A 25,852-nucleotide genomic window follows, 5' to 3' on the forward strand; every position below is an offset into this window, starting at 1 on the left:
CTTTGAAAACCAAGGATTGTTATGAAAAGCTTGACAAAAGACAAGTTACCAAACAAAGTGGTAACCAACTACACAAGAGCCTGACCATATGAGGTGTACTGCTGAGATTTTCTCCAGTACCATTAAGGTTGAGAGTCATAACGGCAGGCCAGCAATTACCCAGATTGCTCTGTGAGTCTCCCAAACGAAACAATGTAATGAAAGCATGCTGGAGAAATAATATGTCTTCCTGACCACTCACGTACAGAAGGGTACTAATCAACTTCTCTACTTAAAGGACCTCCACAAAACACACACATGCAATATGATTGTGCCTCTGTGTACACAGCACGATTTCAAAGGGACAAAGGACAGTGAGTGCTTGATGAGTGACTGAGCAGAGCAAGTACCTAAAAAAGCAACACAGCAGACAAACCCATTTTATGGCCAGTTTGCAATTTTCTCAACAGCACCATGAAGCCATGTGAGATGAGGAATGTCTCTCTGATTAAATAAAGCTGAGATGTGTGAACAAGCAGTGGAAGCATTTTTGCTGTAAATGAAAGCCAGACCACACAAATAATAGGACAGTCTTTTCAAAAAATCTGCAGAAAATCACACACAACAATCTGTTTAAGATGGCCACGTACATTATAAGTAAAGACTGGAGGAGGGAAGTGGCCTCTGTTAGAGCATGTATATCATCATGACATGTAAAGGTTTTCTTTCAAGTGAATTATCTCATAGTAAATGCAATATGACCCTGCCATCTGGAGATGTTTGGCCAATCCTTTATTACTATACTAATGTGCAGAGCATATGGTGGATACGTCATAACTGCTATCACGACAGACTAGATCTGTGCCTAAATGCAACTTGGAATGACAAGATTAAACCTTAGTTTTTGGCCAACATATGCATACCATAAATAAAAAATGTTTTTTTTACTTTAAGTGACACATAAGTTGCGACCATTGGCTTATACTCCATTTCCGCGACCAACTGAGAAAATAGGCCATCTGATCTCCTAATCACAGCCTTGTGCTTCTGGAGATCCCCCTTATATACCCTTTGTCAGTCCCCACTACATCAATCCCAATCGCAACGGCTGGAGCACTGCTGACGGCACACAGAGACCATATATTTCACTGGAACTAATCAGCATTTGTAAAAATGTGCAACCGCAATGCTTGATCCCACACCCGAGGTGTTCGCTGGAACAATGAGGCCTTTGTCAGGGGAAAAGGCTGAGAGTCACCCGCTTCCCAACTGCTAGACGTTCATGCACCACCTGGACCCATTTTTCATCATCATCTCTAAACTAATGCTCAGTAAAGGCTCTCTTGCATGGACTTGTGTATTCTTGAATGTAGAACTGATACAATGACATAAAAACATTAAGCATACAAGAAAAGATCTGCAAACTCCTTTAGTTCATTTAAGGCTGCAGAAAGTAGAAGTGCTGAGGGTGAGTAAATAAAGTAAGTACATTTCCAGCTGGACAGTAACTTTAATAGGAAATGCAACTTTACATGGTTTTAAGTCAAACTCTAAGAACGGCATTCTGGCCTCTGCTGATGTTAGGGATGTGAGCGATTCAACCTTCTACAAATACAAAACGTCTATTCTAACAACTTCTATCAACTTTTATCTTAGTGGAAAATTTACCATCTTGAATTTATCTAAGATGCCTAGTTATCTTTTTCTAAAAACATCAAATATGGGTAATATTCCTTGCATTAAAGCTGACGTGTAATTTCTGTTATACTAGTGTCATTAAACAGAACTGGAAAAAATCAAAATAAAAACATTGTTTTCAAACAGATTTATGGATACACCCTCCATCTGCCATTGGTCGAACAAATAGATTCACAGGTTCCACACCAAACTCGTGCCATTGGTTGAGCCAATAGCTGTGTTTACACTGTTGGGCCAAATGAGGGCGTGCTAGTGCGTGCCAGGGCTAGATGCATTCCCACTGTCACTTCCAGGGCTTCATCATGCTTCCTCAGGGCTTTCTCAGGGCCAATGGCCTTTGCCCAGCGGATTACCATTGGATTACCAAACAAGGCCAATTGGGAATTGAGGCGGGGAGTTTTGCCGAACTTGCCAGGTTGTGTATCCAGCACACAATGGTACAGGTTTGAGAAAAAAATAAAAATAAATTGCAGGCACATTACATATTTGTTCAAATGCACAATGGAATTGTGAGTTCCTCCAGGGCAAGCTGAGTGACTCCAGCCAGGTCTCCTAAGCAACCAAATTGGCCCAGTTCCTAGGGAGGGTAGAGTCACATGGGTTAACCTCCTTGTGGTCGCTATAATGCGTTTCACTCTCGGTGGGGTGCGTGACGAGTTGTGCGGGGATGCAATGGAGATGTCTCCATGGTAACGTGCTCAACAAGACATGTGATAAGATGCGCCGATTGACGTCTCAGATGTGGATGCAACTGAGGTTCGTCTTCCGCCACCTGGATTGAGGCGAGTCACTATGCCACCACGAGGACTTAGAGCACTTAGAGGTGCCTAAAGGAAGAACTTTCCATGGTTCAAGATCATGGATGGTGTTCAGGTACATCGTCCTGCTGTTAGTGAAGAGACAACTCAGGAAACCATGGCAGATTCAGTCGGTGAGTTGTCAAAGCTAATCTATCTTGCTAGCTAGATAATGTTTACAAACAATATAAACTCATAAAAGGTATGATCTCAAACCTAAGTTTGAGCTTCCCTCTTGCTTGTGAAATGGGTGGGGGTGTGTGACGTTGGCTTTAGAGCAACGCTGCAGGGCTATTGGCCCAGTGGGAGGAATGCAGATAGATTTTGTTCTCGCGGCTCAAGGTCCAAGGCTGTTGGCCCAGCTGAACAGTTGATAGCCCTGGCTCGCACTGGCCAATGGTGGAAAAGAGGCTAGTGGAAAAACGGCTAAAATTGCTGTGTCGGGATGGCCAGGCTACTTAAACAAACACTCCACAGAAGTAAAGTGTTTATACTTTTCGAGGAAATCAACCTAATAATGGTTTACTTATAGTTGTCTCTGTACATTAAGCTGGGATAGGAGTAAGCTTTAAACCATCAAAATGAATAAATGAGAAGCAAAATTCCAAAATGTATTCACATTTTTTGTAACAGGTGCAATTGCACTGAGAGAGACGAAGGCTGACTCATCACTGTTGTAAGGGGAATACAGCTAAATGTCTGTTTTCAGTGGGCACTCATTGAGCCAACCTTTTTTACAGCATCTGGTGCCCTAGCTTCTTTAGCAACAGCAAGACGGAGAGATTTACAGTGTGGCCACAGGGCAAGACCTATGAACACTGTAACCATGTCAAGCCCCTCAAAGTCCAGACATTAATGCACACAGGCTATTTCCTCCCAGTAAGGAATTTAGCACATAAAAGCAGCCAGCACCACATGCCAGTACTTCATCACCTTCAACCAGTGCTTGTGTAAGGAGTGTGCAATCGGATGGCAATTTAAAAAATTGCTTGGGAAGGCTGAATTCACACTAACAGTTTTTTTCAACAGCACGGAATGTCTGTTTGGTGCTTCAGGTGTAATAATCCAATAAATTCAGTGGAACACTTATGAAAATACATGTAAAAACTATTTTCAAATAACTACAATTAGTAGACATGCAGTAACAATAAGTAGATTAGAATACAATATTAAGTGATTATTGATTTATACTCATTATATATGAATGTAAATCAAATATTTCAAATGAAAATGTATATTTTAGCATAAAATAAACTTTATAATTTAAACTAATGCATTATTTACAATTAAAAAATGTGCTTCATCTGGTAACATAAAAAATTATAAAAAAGATTATTTAACATTAGAGATGCACCGATTGGAATCTTCTTGGCCGATTCCGATTTCCGATTTTTTTGCAAGTGTGACCGGCCAATACCGATTTTTTCTGATTCCGATTTTCTTTCTAAGAACTATTATTGACCCCATATACAAACAAAATCTACCTTTCTTCAATGCAACATTTAATTTTCAAAATAAAATTAATTATTAAACATTACAATTTTCCCCAAACTGCACTAAGTTACAGGATCTTCTCTCACTTAAACAACTCTCAAAATAAAGTGCTTTGTGACTGGAAAGAGGTAGAAATAACAATTAACTGCAAATGAGTTGCTTTATATAACAGATGTAATTTTCCACTATTTATATAAATGGACCTTTTTCTCTTTATTACTCGTCTAACAAAACAATTCCAAAGATCTGAAAAACTGAAGTGTCCAATATGCTCAACATTGACATTAAGCTTACGTTAGATGTCCAAATATCAGTTGTCGCACTGATTTTAAAAATTACGTTACTCAGCACATTAAATCGCAACGGCACAATTTGTATGTATTTAGCCTGCCTCTGCCATCCAGCACCTCACTTCCCAACTCGCGGATTTGTGTACCCAAATGTTTACAGGTAACAGGCTGCGTGTGTGACATGACACAAGATTAAACAACTCGGGCAACGTGACGTCGGAAAGTACCTCCTACTCTGTATCGAGGAAATTTATACGATTTCTGAACCCTCTGTCCTCAACTATGGAGAACGGCTGGTCATCCAGGGCCATGAATTCCATAATTTTCCTCGTAATTGCTTTGGTCTTTTCGCTGCTCATACCAAGGAAAGATAGGAGAGGCTGCTGATTTGTGGCTGGCTCTGAGCTCTGGCTAGCTTTAGCCGCTTTCCCTTTTTAGCTTCTTTTTTAAAATGGTCATTTTCAGCTGGGTGATGGTGTTTTAAATGTACCGAACGTTATTGTGGTGGTTCCCCCACAGTTTACTTTAGCCTTACAATTATTACACATTGCGAACTTTATGTATTCTTCACTCACAGTGAAGAACTTCCACGGCAATGATTTACATGCGGCTGTGACGTTATTGCCTGCGCCGCTGGCAACAAAACGGACCGGCTTGGAATCGGAAAGACGTGAGGCTGACCGGCCGGTCACCGGTCCGGGCCGAGCATGTGGAAATTCGGCTGATACCGGTCCCTGACAGTTCGATCGGTGCATCTCTATTTAACATCATTGAATCAACCTGACTACATTAGGTTATACCAACAAAAAATGGTTAGACCAGGTAGACATAGCTCCTTATATAACAATTGCAGGTTACCACTTTTTCCAATGTACAATTAAAGGTGTGCAAGTAGACTCTATCATTGATGCTGGCCATTCTTACCCACTATGTCCTCATAAGCATTCTCCTCAAGTGTGCTCTTAGAGCTGGGCCGACTGTGGTTCTCTGTGGAAGCTGTGCCATTCTCTGTGGGTGAGGATGGGTATGAAGACGGCAGGCTCACAGCATCCTCTGACTTACAAGATTCTCTAGAGAGAGACAGAGATTTAGAAACCAAAGCTATTGACCTGACTCTAGCTAAACAAGTGATGAGTAGTTCTGTTGGTTTGGCTCAAGGCAAACATCTTTCATTTGGAAGAAAACAATCAGGCAAGTCCTGCTGTGAAGATGAAAGAAGCCTTTTACATATCAGGAGCTTAAATACATACAATCTCTCAACAGTTATTTTAGAGTGAAAGAGAATCTTCGATATGTTTGACTGAAAAACACACTTATTTGAGGAAGTTAACAAAATATTTGATTGGATCGTAATTTCTTTTTTATTAAAAACAAGTTAAAATGTTACATATTTGTATGTATTTGTGGGAATACAAGACATTAAAGCATGCATTCAATAACATATCTGTAAACACACTAGAAGAATAGAACCCCACATTAGTGCTGTAAAATGACACAACCTCATTGCCTGCCGATAGACTCTAAATATTCAACTCTGCACCAGCCACAGGAATGTCAAACATGAGCTGAGATGCCAAGAAGTTGAAACTCTCCTGCCCATGAGGTTCTCTATCATGAGAACCTGGCAGTTCTCCATACCCAGTAACTGGGCTAAACAATTCATGTGCCAAAGATCATTCAAAAGGCCAGAAGGAATGTAAGTTATATACAACGAGAGCCCTCAAAAAAAGCTAAAGAAGCAGTACTATGAAGCAGTGTTATATAAATTTAATGAGAGATGATGAAGAAAAGTCTTTGGGCTTGTTAAACCTCCTAAACTGTTTATTTTTTCTGTATTGTTCTGTCTCACTCTGATGAATAACAATCAGTAAAACTGTTTTGAATTGAGGACTTTGAAATGGAATCAAAAGTGTTTTATGGTCTTGCTGAAGCGATTGCTGGTGCTATTTTTGGACACAGAACTTAATTTGGAGGAGTGAATATTAATGAAGCACTGCCTCAGGCTATTCAGTCCGTTAATGTCTGCTTGTATCTCAATGTAAAGAAGGGAGTGTGAAGAAAATGCTATACATAAGTTCCAAGAACAAGACAGTGTTATGTAACTTTTGAAACAACACTGGCTTTAGACATAAAAACAACAAATTCACCAAATATGGTAAAATTACAAAACCTTGAGAAAATGAGCATCTCCATGTTGATTCTGCTTGCCATCAAATGTCTGATAGAAAATTTTATTTTGCTTCTTGATTTGTAACATAAGATTTTGTAATAGTGTAGAGGCTATAATTCATGGTGTAAGACTATGTTTCCAGAAACAAAAGACAATAATTCAAAGTCTAGAGCTATATAAACAAAACAAATGCTTGGCCTGTGGTCTTTATCCTGTTCGAAATTCTTGGGACAAGTTTTATATACCTCATTATCCAAGAAAAATAAATGATCTCTTGTTTGTGGGGGAACTCACAAAGTGGAAGTATACAAATCCATTGCCTCTCAGTCATTTTTGCCACAGAGTAAATGTTTCTTCTCTCTAAAAGGCAAATCGATTAGGCTAGCCTTAAGTATAGATTTATGTACAAGTTAAGCTCAATTGACAGCATTTGTGGCATAATGTTGATTACCACAAAACTTTATTTTGACCTACGGCACCTTTTCTTTCAAATAAGCAAAAATCTGGGATACAATGACGTACTTGCAATTGAAGTGAATGGGGCCAATCCGTAAACGTTAAAATACTCACTATTTAAAAAGTAAAGAACTTAACAACATAAACAATATAAGTGCATTAAAAAAATTATAAGCTTCACATTTCTGCCTTTAAACCTTCCAACAATTTGCCCCATTAACTTCCATTGTAAGTGCCTCACTGTAACTTAGATTTTTGCTTATTCAAAAAAAAAGAAAATTCAAAAACTCAAAATTAACTTTTGTGGAAATCAACATTATGTCACAAATGCTGTCGATTGAGCATGTATTGAACCCGGAATATTCTTTAAAGGGAAGCTTTAATCTCAAATAAAGTGGGTCTGACATTTTGAAATATGCAAAATACAAACAGTAGAGTTAGCACTACAACAATATGAAGCACATGTAGACAACAAACATTACTCGTTACTGACTGGTGGTGGGGTGTAGTGTGTACTAGTGTTGTCACGGTACCAAAATTTCAGCAGTCAGTACCGATACCACTGAAATTTCATGGTTATCAATACCAATTTCGCTACCACAGCATAAATATACTATGACAATGTACTATTAAACTCACCCGTTTGGCCTATTTAAAAAGTTACATTTCAATGTAAATAATAAATTAAAAAAAATGCATGTTTACTTCATGTATTTCTTTATCAAGGATGCATTGCTTATGTGTTTTTAAGTAGTGCCATACTGAAATCTGTTTTATTCTTTACCAAATCATGTTTTGCTTTTTGTTATTACTATTTTCCAGAACTGCATGTTTTAGAGTTTAATTTAATTTAACTATGTGTACATGATTATTTCACCCAAAGATTTCAGTCCATTTTTCTTTCAAAGCAATCATATGGCTTTAGAAAACTAACGAATATATCATAACTACTTTTATGTTACATTTATGGTGCTTTTTCATAGTTTTTGGTCACTTTTATTTTATCAAAAAAAGAACAGCAACAACATTCGACTTAAACGTTTTGAGATTTGAAACCACATTAGGATGAGTAGATGATGACAGAATAAAACATTTTGGGTGAATTAACACTTTAAAAATCAAGGCTAGTAATTGGAAGGTTGCCGATTTATATCTCATCACCAATGGGCCATCATCATTGCACCCTTGAGCAAGGTTGTTCAGTTTTGACAAAAGCATCTGTTAAACAACTGCTTACTACTACACTGAAATGCATGCCATTTGTATAATGGGAAAAGACTCATGTTTCTCACCTATCTTGTGTCTTCATAGGCAAGCTATCATCTGTTTTGGAATTTCTCATTATAGCTGGAGCTGGGGTGAAGGGAAGTGGAGGGGGAGATTCAGTGGTGGAAGATGGTCCATTGTAGGTCAACAAGCCCCTGCGGTTCCGGTTGGCATCATACTCAAAAGTTCGTTTGGGCTTGGGCAAAGGGTTCACTGTGCTTCCAGGAGAGTCCTGTGCAGAAGGGAGCTCTGGGCTCTCAGATCTGGTAGAACTGATACTGAACCTCTGCATGAGCTTAGAGAGTCTGTCAGGCCCTGGAGAAGCTTCAGGCTCAGTGGCAACAGAGCAGATGCTGCTCCGCTTGCTGCCACAAGTGCTGTCCAAGTCCTCAGTCCCACCTATAGTGAAAGACTTTTGTCTGGACTTATCAAGGCCATAGCAATTGCTAAGATACTGTGGTGGAGACTGAGAGGGACTTTCCTTCAAGGCCTGTTCAATCTTTTGTATCCGGTTAAGCACGGCTGAGGTCTCCTTGCGTGCAGAGAAAGTGTTCAGGAAAATCCCTGAGGACTCAGCCTTTGAAGGCCTCTTCTGGAATCTTATAGGAGTTTCTTTATCTGATGCACACTCTTCCTCAGTCTTTGGGTAGGAGCACTCTGAAAATGCTGTGCTCATTCTCCTTACACCCTTAAAGTCAAAGGACTTTTCGCTGCAAGGTGAAGACAGCAGGCTTGGACAACCCTCGCTCCCACCTCCAGCCCTCTTCTCTAGGCAAAGGCTCATCCTAGGCAGAGCCACCTTCCGACACTCCCATTCTGAGATCTTTTTGCGTATTGTGACAGATGAAGTGTAGGTCCCAGAACAGCTGAGTGAAAGTGTCCGCTTTTGCCCAAGGTTAGTGGTAGGTCCAATGGAAAATTTACTCACACCAAGAGGATCAGTATTTAGTCCATCCCCCACAGTGGGGGTCGGCTCTAGCAGGTTCTCCTTCTGCTCCTGGTTATCTCCACTTGATAGTTTATTGATGGTGAGGCTCTTGTCCAGACAGGCAATGCTGCTAGATTTGGTGAGCCTGATTTGGGATTCAAAGTCAGTGGATAGCGAAGAGCCACTTCGCAGACTTGCGGTCTTACAGCTCCAGTTCCTTTGGGTCCAGATTTTAGGGTCAGCTTTAGCGTACCTACCCTGCTGACTGGCGTCCTCACTACCACTGAGGTGAGAAGAACATGACTCTTTTCCAGTAGAAAGAATTGGAAGTTGGGCAGCAGAATGACACCTGAAACAATAGCAAGCGACAAGACAGAGTAAGTAGAAATGCAATAAAGTGTGTTTGGCACAGGATGGTCTTATGTCTTCACTAAAGAGGAAACCTGAAAGACTATAATTCTCTCAAGCTAAATGAGTAAACACTACGAAAAACTGGTTGTTACGAAATGTGTTCAAATAAGAACACAAACAGGACACATCATATAATACTTCAAGAAACACAACGGTGAAACTTTAAAACATGGATATGAATTTCAGATGAAAGGGACAGCCAGTTATGTCTAATGTGGGAAAGAACAACACAAATCTGCATTGATTTTGGCAGAGCAGAATCCCCCACATAAAGCTAATGCAAACACAGAAGAGTAATAGAAATTCAGTTATGAATTCTTCCACGTGATCAGAAAATGTATACAGACCTCCCAAACATTTGACACATGAAACCATTAGACATCCAGTAGAAAACGAACTCACCCTCATTACCCTTCAGTGTTTTTCTTAGCTGTGCACTCTCTGTACCAACTGTTCTCTTTGCCTACATGACAACCTCCGCCTCCTCATCATTCCCAGGCCCATTGTTCACTCTGCAAACAGACACTGCTCACTGCTGAGCAATAAGATATAAGACTATGCTGACCTAATTTCTGTCTCCTCAGACACACAAACACTTTCTCATCCACCTCAAAGTCTAATGCTGCTCATAAGCTTCCAGGAACTAGAACTTGACTTGGCCCACACCTCAGTGAAATTGAGGACGGCCGATCTGATATCACAGCAGTGGTTAGAATAACAAGTGCAAGCTGGGAGGAGGCCAGAAGTATGATCCAGGGTGCAGGTTGGGACAGATCAACTAAAAATCTCACCATGACGTGGGAAAGGGGGGAGGGCCATGTCACCTGAAACCTTGCTGGTCTTTCTTGCATTTAAATTAAGGAACAGTCATCCCCTTGTGTAATGTATTCACAAAATACATCATCACCAGGTATTAACAATGGATCACATTGGTTGTCTGTGCACATTTGTTACACAATGCTTGCCGGCGTTTGGCTTCACAAATGTTATCTCTCATTTAATGATAATTGTTTCAGTTATACTTTTCACTTACAAGTCAAATGCACTGTAAGTCAATGCTTAATAAATGCAAATTATCCCTAGACCTATAATGAGTTTGACACTAGTGATGTCCAGTTCGGGAACAAATCGTTCTTTTCAGTGAAGGAGTTGAACCAGTTTGCCAAATCGGACAGTTCACGTCTCATCAACACTGATGCACAAGTTACTCTATCTTAACCTGTCTCTCGGATGTACCTGACACTGACATTCCGACTCGAAATGAGCCAATAACCGGGAGTAATATGATCCTAGATCTGGTGATATCTGCTCTTCTTAACTCTTCTTTGCAATAAACCACTCCAACTAGTTCACAAATCGGACAGAACGCTCTGGTTGCAACCATTATCAAGTCAAAAGTACACTGAACTGAGAATCCCCTCTTTCTGAGGTGTTGCTGATACTGTACTTGGGTGTGCCATGTGATTAAGGGGGAAGGAAAATGTATATTTCTGATGTATTTTGCTGAAAAGCAGAAAGTATAAAAAAAAAAAGGTAATGGACATATGATTATGATTTGTATTACTGTATTACTGTTTTATCAATGTATGATAATGAACCGATCGCAACAGTTCTTGAGTCAACGGTACACTGATCCCTGGACAGGAGCTCTCAAGTCAATAGTACATTGAGTCGATCACAACAGTTCTATCAGAAAGACTCGAGATTATTAGAATTAATACAAACAAAAAAGATCATTTGGTATAAGCTCCATCCTGCGGTTCAGATTTCAGATGCCCCTTGAACCGTCAGATCCTGCCGGAGGCGATGACAGCAGGGGAGCGGAGCTAACCCCCACCCAGGACGGGACCTAAACTGGTGGAGATGGGGAGTAAAAACACGAAAGTATGCGAACAATGAGAGACAGCTGGCCGGCTTTTAAAGCAGAACTGTATTGTGATTGGATGAGATGCCTGAGGTTTTGCACCTAAAGCTTACAATATTGACGCTCTCGTTCCAAACAGAATTTCCAATAAATATGGCTTAAAAAGTGAGTTTTGAATGACCAGTATCACCTTTCATCCCTCTGAAGATCTCAAAGTAGAGGATGAGTGTCTTCCAAGGGAATAGGGCATAGGGATAATCACTTCTAAAAGGGACTCGGGAGTTGGATGCAAAGTAAATTACTAGAGTTTAGTCATTTTTAATGCACTGGTGTCTCGAGAAATGTAAGCAGGAAGCTTACATTTCTCGAGACACCAGTACACTGAATTGAGAATCGCCTCTTTCAGACATGTTCAAAATAATGAGGACTGATGAGTGATTTGCATATGAGCATGCGTGAACTGAGGACTGGAATGAAGGGGCGAAATGTTTCAGTCGAGAGATGTAACTTAATTTTAATATTGAGTATAGCGGATGCAGATAAAATTTGAAGTTGTTATGAGCTGGATAATGGTTTCTGTAAAAAGGGTGAGTTGATTAAGACTAGTGCTTTAGACACGTAGAACATCTGCGTTTGTATATGAGCGTCAATATTGTAAGCTTTAGGTGCAAAACTTTCATGTAGGAATCTTATCCAAGATGTAAGATCACTGAATGAAACACTGATGACAATGAACATCCTTATAGTTATTATAACTTAACTGAATAAAATGTAATAATTAGCAATATGCGCTTACATATGGCTTTGTTAAATGTGTTTGAGCGCTTATTGCATTACGTACAGTGACGTCATTATGCAATGAAATAGAAGAACTGGTGAATCGGCCTTTAGAACCAGTCCATTGAAACAAACAATCTGAAAGAACTGGTTTGATGAAAATAATCTTCTTCCCATCACTATTTGACACCCATGTACACCTCTATGGCTAACACCCACTTACCTGCCTTTCAAAAAATATGGGCAACTATTACATAACATAATTAATATATATGAGCCAAGCTGATAAGGTTTGAAAATTATATTATGGTATCCCCAGTTGTGTTAAATCTTCAATCATAATTGGCAGTTTTCTTAATGAGTAAATATCTAAACTATTTTAAAGTCCACATAACCTGCCTTGACAAGTGCAGTTTTCTTTGGCTTGCTGACGCATTTCCTACTAAAACAGGAAGTATTCGCAGGACATGTCGAACGGTTTGTCCTTTTTCTTATAAATATCCAATAGGCTTTAGTTTACCTTGCAGCCCGGCAATGCCACACATACACACTCACACACATACACACTTTACCACCATGCTTCTCATGCCAGAACCAGTGTTCAGATGGGAAAACTGTGAGGTCGACCACTTTTCCACTGACTACAGTACTACATAACCTGCCCACAAACAACACAGCACATCACGACCTTTTCTTATGATGAGGCGGAAGCTGTTGTGCAAGTCCATTGCAGATGAATGAGGAACAAAAAAGAAAAAGATCACAATATATCCATGTTTTGAATCAAAATACATTAACTATAAAGAATAAAAAACACTTACTCGTGCTGTACATCCAAAGAAACCTCTGAAAAATGCCTGCATTAAAAATGACTAAACTCTAGTAATTTACTTTGCATCCAACTCCCGAGTCCCTTTTAGAAATGATTATCCCTATGCCCTATTCCCTTGGAAGACACTCATCCTCTACTTTGAGATCTTCAGAGGGATGAAAGGTGATACTGGTCATTCAAAACTCACTTTTTAAGCCATATTTACTGGAAATTCTGTTTGGAACGGCCCTAGAGCATGGATTGTTCTCCTTTCAAAGTGCCCTGCGAAGGCATCATCAGCGGCAGTTAGAACACAGACAGGCGAGTTGCCAGATGTAGGGGGAGAGTGCGTTCTTGTTGTAGAAAGAATTTGTTTGGACAATTTCTCAGGAGTGTTGTGACGTCATACATTTTTCAAGGTCTTTTTAGCTGGAAAAGAGAGAGACTGTACATTTTAAATGCATATATCTGCTGAAAGTTTTGAAGTACACTATCATAAGATGACCTTAAACTTATTGGCATGGACTAAAAGTAACAAAACTTTAATTTAGATTTCATGGGGCCTTTAACTAAATATATATATATATATATATATATATATATATATATATATATATATATATACAGAAAGGATCGGATTAAGAGGAGCATTATATCAGTAGTGAGTACAGTAAGAACTCGCTGCTTTAATGAAAGTCAGTTGAGTTGACAAATATATCCTGTGTTTAAGCAGATTCTTGAGGCTTAACTTTTACAATAGACCCCTGGCTTAGGAACAAAGGTCTTATCCTGGATAATCAAAGGGAGGGAATGGACCAATGCCAAAGCTGTCAAAAGGAGATGGAGGATATTGTTATAAATATAAATTAAATGGCATCTACGCTTACATCTTTTTATTTGTTTCCCTGTCTCAACCTCGGGACTCCTATCCTGAGGTCACCAGCACCATTCCTGCTTCATGTTGGACTCCACTGCTACATGTCGCAGAATGATGATGACTAAATGCAGCCGGTGCCAGCCAAACATCACTTCAATCTATTATGACAGACTTCAGAGGATGAAATGATGCCAACTCCAACCTGCATCACCTTGGTCTATAGATGGACTACGATCTTGAAATGGAATGCATAGACTAACTATTGCCAACAAAAGCCTTCATCAGCCAATTAACAAGGACAATTGCATCTATGTGAACTTCTGCAATTAATCAAGATGGACTTCAAAGACTTTGGTCATTAATCTTACAGTTCAAACACAATCGATGTTTAATCACTGACCCTTAACACTTAGTTTAATAATTTTAAACCATGATTTTAACTATACATAATTAATATTTACATTACATTCAAAATGTTAGCCAGAGGGGAACTGGCCCCCACAGTGAGTCTGGTTTCTCCCAAGGTTATTTTTCTCCATTAATCAACATCTTATGGAGTTTTGTGTTCCTTGCCACAGTCGCCTACAGCTTGCTCACTGGGGTTAATACAATTATCATTTAATTATTTTTAAACACTATTAAAAATCGTATTTTATCGTAATTACACAATGATGATTAATCGACTTTATAGACATTACAGTTTTATCGTCTGTTAATGCTGATATTCTGTAAAGCTGCTTTGAAACGATGTGTGTTGTGAAAGGCGCTATACAAATAAAATTGACTTGACTTGACTTATATCACAATTAGATTTCTACAATAACAGGATCATAGAACTGTTCAGAATACTTTTTTCACACCTTGTCCAAAAGATAAAGTTGAAATTTAACTGAATCAGAGTTGTAGCCCTTTACTCTGTATGAACATTTGTTAAGCTATGGAATAATACAGTATATCTAAAATTACCTCCCTGCCTGCCTAGACCACCCCTCAACCAACTATAAATGATTGTTTCTATAACTGCCATATTAGGCTCATGTGAAGTCATTTAACACAAAAGAAAAACATCACTTTCAGAATTTTTTCATTGAGTCCACCGTTTGTGTCTGTGGTCTAAGGAGGTTCTCTGAGAGCCCAGACAGGGCCAGTACAAACAAGCCTAGCTCTGGGGAAGCCAGCTGGTCTGGCCACACATGGACAGAGTGGGATGTCAGTGCTGGTCTGGCTCTTCCTGAGTTTTGAGGGCAATGTCAACCACAGGCCATTTCCTGTTTGAGAGCCATGCCAGGATGGAGAAACTATGAGGCTCCAGGAACACACATCAAAAGGAACATGTCAAGCCCAGAGCCAGTGGGTACTCCCCCACAAAAATGTGGATATTTCATCTACGTTTGAGTTATTTTTTCAGCTATTATCTTTGCTATAAAAAGCACATACTCTCAGTGCAAAGCCTACCTACCGCCACCCCCATCTGACGTAAATATGCTTCTTCAGCATTCTCCTTTGCGTGTGATTTACTGTTGAATTCTTACTATTCCTGTCTGGGAAAAGAGGCTCTTCAGAGGGTAGAAGAAACTATGCAATCATTTTTCCTGCACTTATTCACATGAATCACAGTTTGCTTTGGTAAATATCTCTGACATCAGAGAGTGTACATATGTAATTATGAAATTAACTCCTCTCACTCTTCAAGAAATGTTCTTTCTTCGCTTGTTCCAGATCCAATAACTATCTGATACTTACCGTAAAGCTTTGTAGTCAAGCAATGGCCACAAATAGAACAAAGCCTCTGTAAAGGAGTCAATGGAAAGGAGGAGGCGAGAACCGGCTTGACAATATAAATAATTGTTTTAATAACAAACATAAAAGACAAACACACACATGACGGACATGTCCGTAAACGATCTCTCTCTCCCGCACGATCCTCTGCAGTCAACCTTTATCCCTCTCGGAGGCTTAATTAGCCTAATACGGGACCGGGTGTGTAGGATCATGACCCGGCCCCACCCTCCACCCTCCCACAGCCTCCTTTCTAATCAAGCTTTGTACAACAATTTGTCCTAGGAATCACAGTTGAACTAAATTCTCAATTTAATCTACTCCTCAATTAGGATTATATTGCTAGTTTAGCTAGATGATTTACCATCATTCTAAATTGAACACCATTGTGCAGAGCTGTAAAATCTGGCACAAAAACATATGATGGCAATATTGGTCCATACATATGGCTGCGTGAAAGGTCAACTGTGCTTTTTGGTCAAAATATACCCATTCAAAATGCCAGTCAAACTCTAACAGCATTGACTCATTATCAATGTTTAGTTTTATATCTAATAATCGTACAGTAAAGACTTTGACAATAAATTAACGTGTTTTATTTTGCATTAGAATACTTTTTAACTTTGTATATCTGGATGTAAACTGAATACTGCTGTTACTGATTAAAGACCGCTGTTTAAGTCAAGTCAAGTACATTTTATTTGTATAGTGCCTTTCATAACATATCATTTCAAAGCAGCTTTACAGAAAATTAACAGAAGATAAAACTGTAATGTCTAAAATGTCGATGAGTCATCATTGCGTAATTAGATTAAATACGATTTTGAATCCTAATTGTATTTATAACCCCCCTTGTCTTGAAATTGTATAAATACTTAAACATTTTGAAGCAAAGCTTACTTAAAGGAATAGTTCACCCAAACATGAAAATTCTCTCATTATTTACTCACCCCCATACCATCCCAGATGTGTATGACTGTCTTTCTTCAGCAGAGTTTTAGAAGAATATCACAGCTCTGTGTGTACTTAAAATGCATGTGAATGTGTGCCACATTTTTAAAGCACCAAAAAGCATGTATAGCCATCATAAAAGTAATCTATACCACTACAGTGGTCATAATGTCTTCTGAAGTGAACGCTATGTGTGTGTGTGTGTGTGTGTGTGTGTGTGTGTGTAAGAAATAGATCAATTTTTATTTATTTGTTTACAAAAAATGTTAGCTTCCGGCCAGCTCGTTGACGAAGGTGGAGTTCAAAATGCCTCTCGCGTGACGTGAGCGCGTAAGCCTCCTATGCATAAATATTCATGCATAGATATTCATACATAGATATAGTCTGAGGCATCTCCATTCATTTGCATTGAAACCGATTAAAACAGCTCTCCTTGTTGACCATCTACGATGGTGCTGCAGTTCCAAACCAGCCAAGGTAATGTATGAATATCTATGCTCATCTGTTGTAAACAACACTGCGCTTCAGTATTTGTTCATATTTTACATGTCAGTTCTTGCGTGAACTTGCCAAGGTGCTTACATCATGCAAGAGGCTGCGTGAATGTGAATTTTTGTAAAAAAAAGGTTTAAATATTTATCTATTCCTTACAAACACCTAGCATTTAGCTTCAGTAGACATTAATGAATCCACTGGAGTTGTATGGATTACTTTTATGATGGCTATATGTGCTTAAAACATTTGGCACCCATTCACTTGCATTGTATGGATCTACAGACGTGAAATGTTCTTCCAAAAACCTTCATTAGTGTTCTACTGAAGAAATACAGTCATACACATCTGGGATGGCATGAGGGTGAATAACTGATAAGAGAATCTTCATTTTTTTGGTAAACTATCCCTTTAAGAAACACTTGAAAAGGCAACACACAATCATTTACTTTAAATAGTTAATATGTATATTACAGTATTACATATTTTTAAATAAAGGAGTGTGTTCAGTGACATATACATATTTATCCTTCAGTGGTTGGGATGCTGTTAACATTATTTCCCCGTCGACGTTGTGTTGAAGAAGCGACACTAGGGGTCTCTCTTGAGCGCTGCATATACCTCTGATCTATGAAAAAGGCCAATGAGAAGTAGGCAGACAGTATTTGCATACCCCGCCCCCGGACATACGGGTATAATAGCGGGGAAATACGTCGAGTTCATTCAGAAATTTTCTTCGGACCCGATGCTTGTGTATGCAGTCAGTTGCGAGTCACACACCTGTTCCTGTTCCTCTGAGCTTTGCCTGCTGTTGGATCTACGGCGCACTTCAGCGGCTCTTCTCCTTCTCTGCACGGCAGTGCAGTTTGCAAAAACTTTATTTAGAGTTTATTTAAAAGAGTGATTTTCTCTATAAAAATCCAGCCGCCCTCCGCATTGCTCCTTCTTCCCACGGGATTGAGGACCAGAGGGCTAGCGATGGAGGCAATCCGGGGATGCCAGGTACGCCCCCTTGGACCACCCGCCCCCCCCGGCACGCTCGTTGACTCCCATCTGTGCTCGAGGCAACAGTGGCTCGCCTCACAGCCAGCCTGCCTATCCTCTGGAGCTCGAGGTGGACGAGCTCGCCGCTGCATCGGAGAGCGCGGCGTCTGATGCAGATGTCTCCCCTGGGCTGCCGCCTTCGGGCCAGCACGCCCAGGCTGAGGATGATGAACAGATGTCAGGAATGCTTGCCCGGGCGCCGCCAGCACGGGCTGGACTGGAACCCTCTGTCCTCCCCACAGCTATCGCGGTTGGATGACTGGTTCCTGGGCCTCCGCGCCACTCACAGCCGCGCCCCCCCTGTTTTTCCTGGAAGTGCATGATGAGCTGATGTCTTCATGGAGGGCACCCCTCTCCACATGTCACAAAGTCACCCGCTCATCGATCTCGCTACCCGCGGAGTGGCCCACAGGTACACAACGATTCCCCAGGTGGACAGGGCTGTTGCGCTCCACCTGTGCCCCGAGAACCCTACCACCTGGTGGGGTCGTCCTGTGCTCCCCTCCAAGGCCTGTAGGACAACGTCTTCACTGACTGCCAAAGCCTACAGCGCCACCGGACATGCCGCTTCTGCCCTGAATGCCATGGCCCTCCTATAAGTCCACCAGGTCAAAGCAATTAAAGATCTGCACGGGGGTAGCCCTGATCCCGACGTGCTGCAGGAGCTGCGCTCAGCGACCGACCTCGCCCTCAGAGCCACGAAGGTCACAGCGCAGTCACTTGGGCAGGCGATGGCCACACACGTGGTCCAGGGACGTCATCTGTGGCTGAACTTGGTCGCGATGCATGAGACCGACAAAGTGCGCTTCCTCAACGCCCCTGTTTCCCAGTTCGGCCACTTCGGCAACACCGTCGAGGACTTTGCCCAGCAATTCACCGCGGTGAAGAAACAGACGGAGGCCATCTCGCACATCTTGCCTCGCCGCAAACCTACCACCATGGGCCATGATCCATCTGCTCGCCGAGGGCGTCCTCCTGCGGCAAAGAAACACCCTGCTCCGCCTCAACCCGGGCCCAGCTCTCGAGCACCCCGCAGGAAACAGACGCCCCCCATCTCACGGACACCCTTGAGGACCCAGAAGGCTCCCAGGCGCTCCTGAGACGGTTGACCCAAGGACTAGACGGGGCTGCGGTACCCACATTCTCAGTAAAAGAGCTATTTCCTTTGTCTCTGGGTCACCTGTCCCGCAAATGTCGTTTTCACAGCACTCTGCCGCCACACCTCAACAGTCCTGGCATGCTGGACGCGGACCCTCCGCCCTCAGCCCCACGACTGTGCCCCGGCCGGCCGGTTCTGATGAGTCCAGAGGACGCCTCTACTGGACCTCCTCCTCATTCACTAACCCGCCCCCTTTCGGGAGTACGGAGCAAGGTAAGTGCTTTGAGTCCTTTCTCAGCACCAGAGCCTCGATGTACTACCTGCTCCGCCCTGCTGCGTACATCAAAAATAATCGTCCCCTTGGTGCCCCTAGCATGGAGCTTGATGCGTGGCTGGCCCGGACCATCCGACTCAGTTACGCAATTCAGTTTGCCAGGTCTCCGCCCCCTTTCATGTGAGTCTGCTTTAACGCAGTAAACGGCGAGCATGCCAAATACCTGCACGCGGAAATTGCTACACTCTTACTCAAAGACACGATACAGCCTGTCCCTCCAACCGAGATGAAGGATTTTACAGCCCTTACTTCATCGTACCCAAGAAAGGCAGCCGTTTATGACCGATCTTGGACTTGCGAATTTTCAACCGGGCTTTGCACAAACTGACCCTTCCTACGGTTCATGTTCGATGGCCAGGCATATCAGTACAAAGTCCTCCCCTTCGGCATGTCTCTGTCCCCTCGCGTCTTCACAAAAGTCACAGAGGCAGCCCTTGCCCCGCTCTGAGAAGCCGGCATCAGCATACTCAATTACCTCAACGACTGGCTCATTCTGGCCCACTCCCGAGAGTTACTATGCACTCACAAAGACCAGGTGCTCAGGCACCTCAGCCGTTTGGGGCTTCAGGTCAACTGGGAAAAGAGCAAGCTCGCCCCGGTTCAAAGCATCTCTTTTCTCGGCATGGAGTTAGACTCAGTCTCAATGTCAGCACGTTTCACCAACGAGCGTGTGCAGTCGGTGCTGGAATGCCTCGCCACCTTCAGGCCGGGCACAGCAGTTCCTTTAAAACTTTTCCAGAGGCTCCTGGGGCATATGGCATCCTCCGCGGCGGTCACGCCGCTAGGGTTGAGACATATGAGACCGCTTCAGCACTGGCTTCAGACTCGAGTCCCGAGACCAGCATGGCACATAAATCACCAAGACAGCGTAAGTTCCCGCCACATGTCACGACTCGCCTGTCGTCTCCTCCTATGGATCCAGCAGCGACTCAAGTCAACTCACTCACATCCCCGGCAACCTCAATGTGGCAACAGATGCTGTGCAAGGTCAGGGAGGACGAGGAGCAAGTCACCCTAGTGGCTCCCTACTGGCCCACCCGGGCCTGGTTCTCGGACATCGTACTCCTCGCGACAGCCCCTCCCTGGCGAATTCCCCTGAGGTAAGACCTTCTTTCTCAGGGACAGGGCACGCTCTGGCATCTGCACCCAGAACTCTGGAACCTCAGCAGCTTTTAGCCCGATCCTGTGTCAGTAGTACACGTACACGACTCAGCGAATGGTGTGATTTAAATTGGACCCCCAGGGTCGCTTCTTCGACACAACTTCGAAGTGAGCGACAGACGGGGAACGTCTACTTATGTAACCTCCATTCCCTGATGGAGGGAACAAGACGTTGTGTCCTCCCGGCCACGTCGCTGAGCCGAGCCACTATGGTGGCCGGACCATTTCCGGCTCCTCAGAAAAATCCTGAATGAACTCGACGTATTTCCCCGCTTTTATACCCGTATGTCCGGGGGCAGGGTATGCAAATACTGTCTGCCTACTTCTCATTGGCCTTTTTTCATAGATCAGAGGCATATTCGGTGCTCAAGAGAGACCCCTAGGTCGGAGGTTACATACGTAACCTAGACGAACACCTTTATCACTATAAAGGGGTGGCATGGTTTTTAAAAGTTTGGGAACCACTGCTGTAAGAAACAGAAGACAGAGGAAACAAAAGTATGAACTAAGACTATTATGGTGATTCATAATCTCTCACCTGTCTGAGTTTTCCTGAGGGCCTTTAGCCCCATCTGCTCTCGCCGCAGCCTTGGAGCTCTTGTTGGCAGTCATCTCCCTCTGACGACCACTTCACCTGCGTAGAAAAGTTGCTTTGCTAAGAAAATGTCTGTCATTTATGTAAATGTATTTATTTGTACTATTAATGTATATGTACTGTGATAACTATACTTTGAACTCTGCAGTGCTGCAGCCATTATGTTGATGATCTCTCCATGAACAAGACTTAGTATTTCGAAATGATTTGGAAATATATTCCAGCCTGTTCATAGTAGTCATCAATTCTAATAAGTGATTAAGCTATAAAAAGGTCATACATGGCACTCAACATTTGCAATAGATACTTAGCCCATGGGACTAAATGGGTTAACCCTGCCTGGCAAATATTAGTCAAACAAATATGGACTTTGATCTCTACAAAAGAAGAGCCATATTGTCCTTGTCATAAAAACAACAAATTCCTAATCTTCACAGAAACCCAGACAGTCCCAGCAAGATCTGAGAGAGGGGTGTGTTTGTGTTCTAGATCCAGGTAATAAATCAATTTCAGCTATGAAAGAGTAACATACCATACCACTTCCCATTGAGAAAAAGAAAATACATGCCAGCTTGAAAACAGATGTCCACATTCAGTACAAAAAAAAATATATATATATATTTTTTTTTTTTTTAAGAAAATGTGAGGGAAGTTAGTGTATTGCAGATGGTAGCCAAAGTGTTGCTACGTGGTTGCTAGGGTGTATGCTTACTGACCCAACTCTGGTGTCTAGACATGGCTTGGGTCCCTTCTTCAGTCTAAGTCTATGGGATTTGTTTTCACCCGTGTCAGTTCACTTAGAAAAGTAAAATATTTGAGATATCATTCATTGGCATAGCACAGATAGTACAGGATAAGTTATGTGCCAACTTTTAATACATACTCTTAGGAGTTTGTTTAAATCTCTAAGTATGAGCAATAAATATAGTAAAGTTTGCATTAGCAAACACCACTAATAATAGCAACATTACACTATGAATTGTTTTCTACAATCACATAATATGCAGTCAGAAGAACAGCAGCACAAATGGCCTTTTAGTATAACAGAAGTTCTAAAAAATCTGTTTGTAGAATAAGAGAACCATGCCAAAGTCTATGGAGCAATGCTTGGAGTGTTTGTTTGTATTATTGCTAGTTTGAATAGAGGAGCCAAGATTAACAGAGCTAAGGTAGTATCTTGGCTCATTATATAGAGAATGCTTTTTCCCATGAACATTTGCACCTAAGGAACAGTTTAATGGCAGATATTAGTTTTACAAGCTGGGTCAGGGAGTTGTGGTTTGGGAGCTTTGAGCACACAGGGGCTCAGGTTGCCTGCTTTTTCATTTAGTTAGTCTAAGCCATTAAAAGCCTTGAAAATATTTAACTTGTAATGGACCCGGAATATTCCTTTAAAAAGGCCATGCTTTGCGTAACATATACGTAAAATGATTGTTGTGAAAAAACGTGCTTCATGTGGTAACATCTAAATGTAATGTTTTGATTCAATTAAAAAATATTATTATCACTGAATCAACATAAATACATTAGGTTATACCAACAAAACAAATTATGATTTCGACTGTGGCATGATTGTTGGTGCCAGACGGGCTGGTTTGAGTATTTCTGTAACTGCTGATCTCCTGGGATTTTCACAAACAACAGTCTTTAGGGTTTACTCAGAATGGTGCCAAAAACAAAAAACATCCAGTGAGTGACAGTTCTGCTGACTGAAACGCGTTGTTGATGAGAGAGGTCAAAGGAGAATGGCCAGACTGAGAGACAGAGACAGAAAGGCTACAGTAACTCAGATAACCACTCTGTACTATTGTAGTGAGCAGAATGTCATCTCTGAATGCAAAACTTGTCAAATCTTGAGGCGGATGGGCTACAACAGCAGAAGACTACATTGGGCCCTTTATTAAGAACATACACTGTAAAAAAACTGCTGTAAATAAAACGGCCAAATTCTGACAGTAACATAATATTTTCCATTAAAACAGTGCATTCTGGGCAACATTTTCACTTTACTGCCAATTTTCAACACTAATCTACTTTTTTTATGTAATACGGTTTTGTACTGTAGTTTGCAATGCACTGTGGGCTGGTCCTAAACAAATTTACAGTACAATGCAGTATTTTATCCATCTGCAGTACTTTATCCATCTACATTCAATCTACAAATTACATGGTAATTAAAAAATTCTTATTTTCCTTGACAGTATTTTATTCATAAAGGTAGTATTACTAGAAGTAATGTTTAAAATTGATGCACAGCAAGCTGTCGAGCTAGTGAGTGTGATTATAATGTCACTTCAGTGCTGAGATATGAATAACTTAAACATTTATATTTACATGCATTTTACACTCACCAAGTTTTATCAATTTTAAATGTTGTTTTTTCATTCAGTATTAATTGTAAAAAATATCGGCCGAATAATCAGTTATCGGCGTGTCTTCCGAACTTAGTTACCTTATCGGCAAAATCCTATATCGGTCGACCTCTAATACAGGTGGTACGCAAAAGCAACCATTAATTAAACTCGTCTTCTTTCTGACATCTTGAGTAAATGTATGATCCGACTGTGCATCTCTAGGAGTCTTCACGTTGGGAAGAACACCACTTAGTGAACAGACGCCACTTCAAGGCATACAGGTGCCCAGATGTGGAGGTTCCAGAAGTCTGGTCAAGGGTGACAGATGGTACCCCATGCCCTGTCCCTGAGAAAAAAAGAGGGATTCCTCAGGGGAATTGGGCAGGGGGTGTGTGGGGGGGTGAGTGGCTTCCAACAAGTCACTGCTTACTCCAGAGGAGGAAACGTTCCCCGTCTCCATGTTGTCCGACCGGACCAACACGTGTTTGCCCCGGATCAACAGCAAAAGCCTCTGCAGGGCGAGCAACATTGCCAGCAACCGCCCGTTGTACATGGTGCCCCGACCACGCTTGGAGCCGTCCATCGTAACCACGACGTGCCCGGAGAACTGCTGTATGGGAATTCCTGCCCGTAGAAACACTAGGTTGGTCCAAGGGCAGAACAGATGGCATCAGACCTGCGTGACGAGCATGCGGTGTGCGCCGTGGCACCATACCCATCTCGGGACTAGAGTCTGAAGCCAGTGCTGAAGCGGTCTCAAATGCATCAACCCGAGTGGCGTGACCACCGCTGATGATGCCATATGCCCCAGGAGTCTCTGAAATAACTTTAGTGGGACCGACATTTTTCGCCTGAACGTGCTCAGACTGTTCAGTACCGTCTGCGAGCACTCGCTCGTGAGGTGTGCCATCATTCAGACTGATTTTAACTCCATACCAAGAAAAGAGATGCTCTGAACTGGGGCGAGCTTGCACTTTTCCAAGTTGATCCGAAGCCCCAGCCGGCTGAGGTGCCTGAGCACCAGGGGGAAAGGGGAAAGGGCTGCCTCTGCAACCTTCGTAAAGGCACGAGGTGACAGGGACACACCGAAGGGGAGGATATTGTACTGGTATGCCCAGCCCTCAAAACCAAACCGCAGGAAGGGTCTGTGTCGAGGTAGAACCAAGACATGGAATTATGCGTCTTTCAGGTCTACCACCGTGAACCAATCTTGATGCCGGACACTTGCTATCAGCATCTTGAACAGGAGTCTGTGCAAGGCCCGGTTCAGCACTTGCAGGTCCAAGATTGGCCGCTTGGTGTCTGCGCTCTGTAGGCACAAGTGCACAGTGACCGCCTGATCCACCTGAGGAATCGCTGAGTACCCCCTAGCCGCCCCGCTGTCAATATGGGCAGTAAAAGGTGCCCGCCACGATCGCGTGAGCTCCTCGTGCACCTCCGGGAATAAAGGAACTGGGTGGAGCATGGCTGTGAGTGGCGCTCTGGCCCCAGGAACCAATCATCAAGCCGCAAGGGTTCGTGGGGGGGGGGGGGGGGATTCCACTCCAGCCCGATGTCAGCCAGTGACCCGAGGGTGGTAGCCCAGCCATGTCCTCCACGTCAGACAAAATGATCCCGCTCTCCGATGCTGCTATTGACAGCTTATACTCTTCACAAGACCCGAATGAGATCGTGAACATCCTGGAATGTCTCATCCCAGAACTCGACAGGGGCATACGAGTGTGTTGGGGAAATGGGAGGTCCGTGGGGGAGGTTCAACGACTCTGACTCATACCCGTAGGTAGAAGGACCAAGGCGGGGAGCCGCTGGGGTGGCTTTCCCTCTGACAAAAGAAAGCCGTGACTGCACCGTTGCCATGCTCATGTTCTCACACAGAGGACATGAACCATCCACGAATGATGTCTCCACGTGGGTAGTGCCCAAACATGTGAGACAACGATCGTGGCCTTCAGAAGAGGAGAGATAGCGACCGCAACCAGGAATAATACACAAACGAAAAGGCATCTTGAAAAAGACACTTTCGTTGGTTCCATTTCTACCTCTACCTCTTCTAGAGGAAGAATATATACACTTTGTTTGCTGCTGACGCACACAGGGGCATTCTCTGCACAACACTGGTGCAAGAGGGGGAGAACCGCTGTAATGTGCCGTAAATCCAACAGCATCACTGGAGTTTAGAGATGAATGGATCGACAGAGTAATTCAGCTTGCTGAACATAACTACT

At 42.4% G+C, this 25,852-nt stretch overlaps 1 protein-coding gene across 5 annotated transcripts in view; it reads right to left on the bottom strand.

Annotated features, from left to right (window-relative positions):
* dennd2b (DENN domain containing 2B) overlaps positions 1–25,852 on the bottom strand; it is a 98,794-nt gene that overhangs the window by 39,130 nt on the left and 33,812 nt on the right. For all 5 annotated transcript variants that reach the window (XM_052145464.1, XM_052145447.1, XM_052145455.1 and 2 more), the window contains 3 exons: positions 21,217–21,312; positions 8,177–9,427; positions 5,183–5,328 (listed from right to left, as the gene is read on the bottom strand). In XM_052145464.1, coding sequence (XP_052001424.1) covers positions 5,183–5,328; positions 8,177–9,427; positions 21,217–21,290 — 1,471 coding nt within the window. In that variant the 5' untranslated portion in view covers positions 21,291–21,312. The remainder of the gene's footprint in view (positions 1–5,182; positions 5,329–8,176; positions 9,428–21,216; positions 21,313–25,852) is intronic.

This window comes from Xyrauchen texanus, chromosome 2 (genome assembly GCF_025860055.1).
Source record: "Xyrauchen texanus isolate HMW12.3.18 chromosome 2, RBS_HiC_50CHRs, whole genome shotgun sequence".
In the NCBI taxonomy this organism is placed as follows: Eukaryota; Metazoa; Chordata; class Actinopteri; order Cypriniformes; family Catostomidae; genus Xyrauchen; species Xyrauchen texanus.